This window comes from Brachyhypopomus gauderio, chromosome 12, assembly GCF_052324685.1.
Source record: "Brachyhypopomus gauderio isolate BG-103 chromosome 12, BGAUD_0.2, whole genome shotgun sequence".
Classification (NCBI taxonomy): domain Eukaryota; kingdom Metazoa; phylum Chordata; class Actinopteri; order Gymnotiformes; family Hypopomidae; genus Brachyhypopomus; species Brachyhypopomus gauderio.
Genome location: NC_135222.1, coordinates 20488528 through 20497274, shown reverse-complemented (window position 1 = coordinate 20497274; position 8747 = coordinate 20488528). Strand labels below are relative to the sequence as shown.

General features: G+C 42.4%; 1 protein-coding gene across 1 annotated transcript; it reads right to left on the bottom strand.

Moving 5' to 3' along the window:
• On the bottom strand, positions 1-8232 carry ccnd1 (cyclin D1). Its single transcript, XM_077023702.1, has 5 exons — positions 7599-8232; positions 5996-6211; positions 5454-5613; positions 3707-3855; positions 1-3624 (listed from the first exon to the last, which is right to left on the bottom strand). Exons 1-5 carry the CDS (start codon positions 7794-7796, stop codon positions 3469-3471), a joined length of 879 nt encoding a protein of 292 aa, XP_076879817.1. The 5' UTR covers positions 7797-8232; the 3' UTR covers positions 1-3468.
• Between the last annotated feature and the right edge of the window lie 515 nt (positions 8233-8747).

The following is an 8747-nucleotide window of genomic DNA, read 5'->3' as shown; positions in this document are numbered from 1 at the left end:
TGTTTTTGAAGCTTGAGTTTAATTCTAGCTAACATCATGTCTAGAATGGGTCTGCAAGTGAAGACTGTGCATTTCAGACCAGCAACTGGTAACAAAAAGAAAGAAAACAGACATGAAGTGACAATTTATTGCCAGGTTGTCACCATATCTAGTAGAGTGTCCTCAGTTGACCTTTGACCCTCTAGAATGAACACATCAGGACTAAAGTCTAAGAGTAACTGGACTCATTTACAACAGAATCGAGACCCAAAGCCAAGCATTTAGGGTGGGAGGATGCAATGACTTCTCAGTTCTCTGAGTCAGTATCTCCTTTTGCACATTCCAGAGAAAAGCTTGGGTGAAGACCTCCACACCATCTTGGGGTTCTCTTCTTTTTTACATTTTCCCTTAAACACATGATGTCTTGGCATGGGGACACAGGTTTGTGCCAGTTCTTGTTAGACATTTTACTTTTTTTGTCTTGAGGTAACAAACATTCCTGATAAAATACAGAGGATGGTGTGTTATTGTTATCGTCCTCCTGGGTCCTGGGTTAAGCCAGTAGCTCATCCTTTAGCTGAAAGCTGCACCTCTTTACATAAATTACCATCTCCGGTCACACACATAGCAGCACCATGTCTATGGCTAAAAACATATAATGGAAGGTGGGTTCAGAATCAGTTATGGATGTATATCTGCTTGACAAAATGAACAAACTGCCAGTAACAGAACAGAAGGCAGCTGTATCTGTGACCCTTACAAATAACACATTTCTAATTCCTACACGAATGAGACATGAAGAAGAAAACTTCTGGTAATTATATCTATTTTCCATTTATTGTAATGATGACATGGTGATGGAAACATGCTAAACATCCTGTTTTCAGAACAAGATGGCCACCTTCTGATACATTAGCGTGGGCGCTCTGCTAAATTATTACAGTCCACACTATGGCTTTGTGAATCGACATGGCATTTCACATCTACTTTCAATGCGAACAAACGCTTTATAAATATTTATCATTGGGCCACAATCAGTCTGGGGGAGGGGATAGTCTCTTTTAATGAAACAGTTAAAAACTCAACTGAGTTATATAATGAAGATATTTATGGCACCAATTATCACGCAGTGATCTCACGCTCCTTACCCAAATCCGGACCCAGAAGGATGATGAATAGTGCACGTCTGTTGTGGGTATACAACAGGACTAGCAGGCACTGTACGACCAAGTGAAATAAAGGCAAAACTGAAAGCAACACTAAAAAATCCCAGGCTAAATGATCACTGCTGAATCCTGACTGTCTGAGGTATTGTGGGTAGGAACATTTGTCTGTTTTTTTTTTTTTTTAACTTTTTTTCCTCTTTTTTTGGAATAATGCAGAAATCACATTAATAAAAACTGATCCAATAATAATAAAAAAAAAACTACGAAAAGAAACAAAGATGTCAATATCATAATTTTCTATGAGAAAATTAAAACCTATTACATGGCAGTATATTGACATTCTACATAGTCAAAACCAAAAATAGCAGCAAACCAAGACAATAGAATGAAGCATGTCTTTCTGTTGGTTGTTTTAGTTTTCGTTTGAAAGTTTCATACTTGCTGGAAATCCCTCCATAGCAGCTAAATATGAGGAGTGTGGGCTCCTGTGTTCTCTCCTTCTCTCATTGTACAAACACCTCAGTTCTGCGTTTTTACTTTCTGATGTCCAGATGTCGCCTCTTTCAGGGTCTCCCTCAGCCATTTCGAACATCCGTCCTGGTGACTCTTCCTCAGAGAGGCGAGAGAAATACAGAAATCTTAGGGTTTGTGCAAAAATCTTCTAGAAGCCACGGAACGTTGCTTTTCTCTTAAGATGGTTCTCTCAGCATGAGCACATCACCTCACAACGATAACTACGGTGTTTCTCTCACACTCCTACTGAGCTTTCAAAATGATCTTTTCTTTTTTTGCACAAGGTAGGAAATAACTGTGAAGCACATTTCAAAACCAGGCTCACTTGGGTATCCATTTTTTGCACTCCATACTGGCCTTATGAGGGGAAAAGGACAAAATAAATAGTTCTCAATCTTTGATATAGCTATTTTACTTTAGTGTTATAAATGCACCGGTGTCTCTTCTGCTGTGGGGGCGCGTAGGCGAGCGTTGGTAGACTTGTGAAGGCCGCTCGCATCAGGCTTGCGCTAGAAGTTTCTTTAGCGTCTGTCCGTCTCAGGCAGTAAAGGTGGAGGTGGTGGCTGCTGTGCTCAATGAGCTTCATCTCTGCTATTTTTGTGAGTTTGTCTTTTCAATCACTCAGTCACATTCTCTCTCTCTCTCTCTCTCTCTCTCTAACCCACAACACCATAATGAGCCCGGCTCCGTGTTTTAGACAGTTTGCACGACTGCCATCAACTATTCCATTCCATGTTTTTTTCTTTCTTTCAGGTTTGTTTTACAAATGTGGATTTTCTTAAGTCAGTCTGGCAAGACGGACTGAAAGTGCATTTTTTTTTGTTTTTTTTTTTTTTAAATGGAATGGTTTTAGATTATAATACATATATCTAAAAAGAACGTCGACTGTGGATTGCACCGTATGGGTAACAAAGGAAGCAGATTAGGGAGAAGCTTATTGTGTCCTAGCCAGTGACGGCATGGGCAGTGAGGAAATCAAAAGAAATATATCATGAAAATAATAATGTCAATGCTTCTGTCTGGTATTAAGTTTAAACCTCAGCTTTGGCAATCCACAGGCCTCTAAATTATCACTTAGAATAACACATGCTTAACAAAATATACTAGAGTTACACAAACCATTTTGAAAGAAAAGAAAAAAAACACGTTAGGGATTTTTTAGAAGTCTAGACAATAGAATAAAGTGACTAAACGCATAAGCAAGCAAAAGATAGAAACATGTCTAGACGGCAAATCAGCTGGGGAGACTGTTAGCGTGTGTAACATTATGCTAGCTAAAAGAAAGAGAAATCATACATACTAATAATGCCTCTTCTCTTTCAAAAAAAAAAAAAAAAAACAACCAAACAAAATAGTTTTAGACACACTCAACACAAAAATACCAAGCTATTTCCTTGTCTATATATAGACATATATATGACAAGTCACAACTACATATTTTACATATGCGGTTGTTTAAATTTTTTAAAATCCTAAATCATCTATCTACACATTTTTGTGTCTTATCATTTCACTCAGGTTGTGGAGAGGGCTTGAAAGAGAGTAATCAACAATGTGAACGGGCTTTAATCCTTCCCCTGTCTTCTGCTAGTGGGCCTGGTCAGCAACAGCCCAACCATGAAGGCCACAAGGAGGCCCCCCTGCAGGGCTCGACGGTGAGGGCGCTCTGGTGGGCTGATTTTGATTGGTTATGGTGTTGTTGGGGGTTCCAGTGGGAGCTTACAGGCCCACTCGTCCCACGAAGCCTCTGGCCAAAGCCCGCACCAGACGGCAAAAAAGAAACAGACTCTAGAGACGAAGTGTGGTCCAATCAGATGTTAACATCCCTGACGTCTGTGGGGGTGCACGAGAGGTCAGTGTCCTCCTCCACGCGTTTGGTCTCTGTGGAGATGCTGTGTTGTTGGGCTTGCCTGAGACTGGACTCCAACAGTGATTCGATCTGCTCCTGGCACGAGCGCAAACAGTCCTGCAGACCAAAAGATAGGTTAACCACAGGCGCTCGTGCAAAGTGAAACTCGGCGAGTGGGCGTCGGGTGGGCGGAACTTACCGGGTCACTCCTGATGACCTGGGAGAGGAAGTTGGTGAGGTTTTGGGAGGAGAGCGAGGTGTTGCTGCCCTTCAGGTACAGACCCTGCACGGCCGCCGCTACACTGCCCGCTGCCACCATGGAAGGAGGGCTGGCGATGAAGTTGACGTCTGTGAGGAAAAACGGATCATCGGGTCAGAACAACCTGAATCTTCTGAGGTTTCGATTAAAACAAGTGCAGAGAATCACCAAAACTGGCCATGGATAAGACGAAACCCTAGTAGAGACGCATGGAGGGGGAGGCGTTAACGAAGCGTAGCATGACTAAATCACAAAGAGGGTGGCATTGGCAGGGGGACAGTGCATGACACTTTGTGGTGACACCCGGCTGGGGCAAGACTCCAGGCATTTAAGGCTTAGAGGCTGTAGGGGGCAACTGTGCTGTAGGTCTAGGGGATGGCCCCTCACCCCCTACTGCAACTCTCTCATCCCAACACCAAAGGTCTCCAATAAATCAAGGCCCTTCCCACTCACGCAAAACATATTCTGAGTGCAACATGCCCGGAGACAAGTGCATTTAAGGGCATTTTACAATATGAGAAAGGAGAGAGTAGTCCGGGTTCAGAATTAAGGCACATTCACATGAAAACGACTTCGTCCACACACAAAGTGGCCGAGGTGGGAATGCATGCTTGGCAGTCGCTCGCCTTCCCACACGGCTTGCATGAGAAGAAAGACAATATAAATCAAAGCCAGGAATCCCCCCCCCCCCCCCTCCCCAATCCACAAGCCCACTCACTGTGGGTTTTGCCCACACATGGAGAAAAGCAACATAACACAACAGGCCTTCTCATAGGTAGTAGTCTACCATCGCTAGCCTGGTGACGAGAGGGTAATTGTGAAGACAAATTGAACATAAAGGCACGGGAGGCATCGCCCAGAGCCATTCACGTGGTCGGCCGGCCCCCTGCCCACCCCACCACCCCCCCCAGCCAAACCACAATCTCCCTGGCTGCGGTCCCAGGCCACTTCCCAAAGAAACGGAGGTCATAAACATAAAAGGGGAGAGGGCTGCAGCGTTACCCACTGTGTCACAGACAAAGAGAGATAGAAAGGGCTATACCGGAGAGATGCCTTCCTACGACTCTGGGGGCTGTTTCAGACAGACGATAAACTGGCCATCAGCTGACTGCAATAGGTTACATAACAATACACAGTGATGGGCATCGTGTCCCGTGAGCTGGGGGGGGGGGGGGCTGTGCATGCCACAGACTAGCTTAACCAAAGGGGTCTGGGAGCATGTGCCTCGTTCCGCGAAACAGCACTCGTGGCTTCCTCTTTCTCTGTGCCGAACAAGACGCCTTCTCAGAGAGTGTGCTGGCAGTGCAGCCATTGCCACAAAAGGAAACAGACACCCCCACCCTGGTGCACACGCTCACGTCAGTTTACAATACCTCTGCACACAGAATTAGGCCAGTTCTTTCCATCCCAATAAAAAAAAACCCATTTCTGATTGGAAACTGAAGGGGGGGAAACCCAAATACACAACTGATGTTCATGTGAGCGTTCACAGAATACAGTTTGGTTCTTATAAACAAAGCAGTAACAAAGAACAATTGGGCCTGTCCTTTTAAAACAGATACACATCACATGCAGTTGTGTCAACTGGAACATCACGTTGAAGACACACAGATCAAAGTAAATGGATTTATATTTAAAATAATAATAATAATAATAAATAAATAAAGCAAACGTGTATCATGCATACCTGTTGCACAGAGAGCCACAAACGTCTGGGCGTGCTTACGCAGAATCTGTTTGGTGCTTTGATGTATTGGAAGTTTCGTGAGGAAATGCTCAATGAAGTCGTGTGGCGTCACCGCTGCTAGGTCCCACTTCAGCCTGTTCAGGGCCAGTAGTTCCATTTGCTGTAAGAAAGACGTGAACACGCGCAAGATGAAGCAACTGCGCTTTGAAGTTTTTTTTTCCCCCTTTTACTCACTATTTTACGGTTTGGCCGCTAGATGGTGGTATCTTTCAGTTGGAATACCTGTTGCCGATTTAAGCTATTTAATTAACGGCAACTTTCATTTGATAAGTTTTGATAAGTTTATAAACAAAGTTAGTTTTAAAAATAACTGTGCACGTTAAAAAGTATTAAAATGCTGAATAACATTAAGTTCGCATGCATTTCATAACCACCATTCATGCAATTCTATTCTATTCTACATATGGTATGTAAAATGCTATAATGAAACGTGCACTGCTACAATGCAAATATTCAAACTGCAATGATTATAGTGTAATTACCAATAGTTCACAGGGACGAATAGAGTTGTCAGTGTATATGCAAAGCTTCTCTGCTGTTAATGGAACGGTTTCCTTCATTTTAGAGGCCAAAAACATGCAGGTAGCTCCGAGCAACTGTAATCTGGTCTTTTTAGTGGGCTCGACAGATAAAAATCTGTCCAGGTAGTTCATAGCCAACGGGAAAACCTCCTCTTCGCATTTCTGCTCTTCACACACCTAAAAAAACAAGATTTATATGAGACACGACCCTTAAAGGACTGTAGGTGAGAATGTACAGCCTGATAACTTCTAACATTCGCACACGTGTTATTAAGTATAACAAAAACCCAAGTTTCGTAATAATAACTTCTGTTCATTAGGCCTAATTAAAACGCGTTACTGAATGGTCTAACATGGTCGTTACGCATGGGCAGCGGACTAAGCTATGTTAACGAAAGGCTTAAAAAGTTAACTAGCAACCGCAACGCAGAGTGGACTCTTAATCAATGTAAACATGTAAACAGCTGTATTCTAACACTACAGAACCTTGCAATTTGCAGCAGATGCTAGTGGTCGTTGCCTCCCAATACAAAAAGGTGGCGTCCAGTGCTAGGTTCAGGAAACAATTTCTAGTTCGTCATCTTTTCAAAAAATATTTAAAAATATATCAAAATTGTTTAGATGCACATAAGACATACCTAAATGTTCTACGACGCATATTCTATTGTTCAAAAGTGTCATGTGTTGAATAGGTTAACGAAAACCGATCGAAATTAATTTAATTTCGATGAGACTCCATGCTGATGCATAGCACGCGACGTTTACTTCCAGCGCGGGTTTCAAAAATTAATATAAATTATTTAAACAATCTAAATAGCACATTAAACACATGTAAATCAACGTGAACCGATATGGTTCATAATCCGAATATTTATATTAGGTTTCTGTCATCAGAAACCTTTAAAATATCTTATTTCCACGCCGACCTTCAGAGACGTTGTGCATGAGATATGGCAAACTGAAACAAAACCTTTAACGCACAAATATCAAGTTTGCTTCAAAGAATCGACTTTAAATTATAGGTACGCCTCGAACGTCTAACAATGCGTGTCTCTGTAAGAATATTGGCAATATGTATGTTGATTTAGAATTTTTAAAACATTAAAATAACTTATCCATACGACAGCAAAGATGGCGCATAATGGGCTACTGGCACGAGTGGGATTGCATACGTGTACATTGATATTAAATTTAAATAAATTCAAGTAAATACACTTCAGATTATACTATTTTACAAAGAAACGAACCGTGCACTGTCCAAAAATATACACAATGCAATAAAGGTGTTAAGGCGTAAAGGAAGTAGAACCCTCAAGTCTTGGGAATATTATTTCTTTGGTAACGCGGATAAAAAGTCAGACACGTAATTCAACGATAATTAGAGCAAAGCAGTCTAGTATTGGAGCTTTACGTTATGAAATACTAAGATGATAAGGCAGCAACATTAAAATATATCTCTAATAGCCTTCTAATGGGCCCACTGTTGATCGGGTCCAAAGAGCATAAGGAGAATCATCTTGAAATTAACTTGTGAAATTTTCAAAAACTGTCAGCTCAGACAAACCTCCAGCATCCATGTGGCCACGATTTTTCTCATTTTGGGTAAAATTTCTTTCTGAACGCATTTGAAATAATTTGGAGAAGGAAGATAGTTTTCCTCTGTTTTAAGCATTGTCTGTAAAACTCGGTCATTCAACAAGTTTGCATCTTGGTAAGCTCTTCTTATGGTATCCACTTCGCAGCAAAACAGCTGGTGCTCCATATCTTCAGTGTTGCCTCAACTTTGGCACAGACGATGAAGTAAGATTATGCACTTTAGACGAGGATAGAGGTTCCGAGGATGCTGCCTGCTGCCGCTGCGGTGTGAGAGCCTCTGAAACGTCTTCCACTGCTGTTCCGCTTGACAAAACTCCCCTTCTGAGCAATGCAGCCTATGACGTTAGCTAACTGTTGTTAAAGAAAGATCAAAGCAACTGCGCAGCCTGTGAGAGCGCGCGAGGGGAGTGTGTGTGTGTGAGAGAGAGGCTGTCTGCTCAGCGCGGAGATAATTCTCAAAGAACTTTGTGGTCCTTGCTATTGCCGCCAGTATAGAAATGGGAGGTCCTTTTTTACCCCGGGTGGCTAAGGACTAAGGGGATACAGCAGGGGGTAGAAACAGAGGAGGAGCGAGGGGTCTTTTTCTGGGGAAGGGGGAAGGTTGGTGGGTATCAAGTGAGTGGTCGGGTAGGTCTGTGGTGTGAATGCGTGCATCGGTAGTTTGGTAGGGGGCGGTATAACAGGCTAAATCACCATAATTGTCTTCTGACTCGTTAAAGAGACACGCTGCACACAACTACATTGTACTTGGACCTCAAACAGCTTTATAACTACTTTACGTACTCATATTATTGTGTAAAAAATGTATTTTGCCAAATTTTTTACTCAAGTCCCGCGCCCGTCCATTTATTAATGGAAAGTGAAAGTGCAGGGCTAAACATTATCTCAGAGCATGGTATACATAAGAGTTCTGTTTAATTAGCAGCGCGTTTCTGCAGTTGAATTTGATGCTGTAATTTGTTAGACTACAGTTTGTAAAATAGACTGATAGAGTTTTAAAACACTGGAATCCTTTGTTCCACGCCAGGGAATAGCAGGAAGCTGAAATGAGCCTAAACCAACGAGGAGAAACCAGTTGCCAGGCAGAACAGCGGCACGAGCTCTCATCTCGCCTCTT

Coding starts and splice junctions, on each gene's coding strand:
- ccnd1 (XM_077023702.1), bottom strand. CDS start 7,796: ATGGAGCACCAGCTGTTTTGCTGCGAAGTGGATACCATAAGAAGAGCT. Junction 3,856..5,453: donor TGTGGCTCTCTGTGCAACAG/GTATGCATGATA, acceptor TTTTCCTCACAG/ACGTCAACTTCATCGCCAGC. Junction 3,625..3,706: donor AGGTCATCAGGAGTGACCCG/GTAAGTTCCGCC, acceptor TTTGGTCTGCAG/GACTGTTTGCGCTCGTGCCA.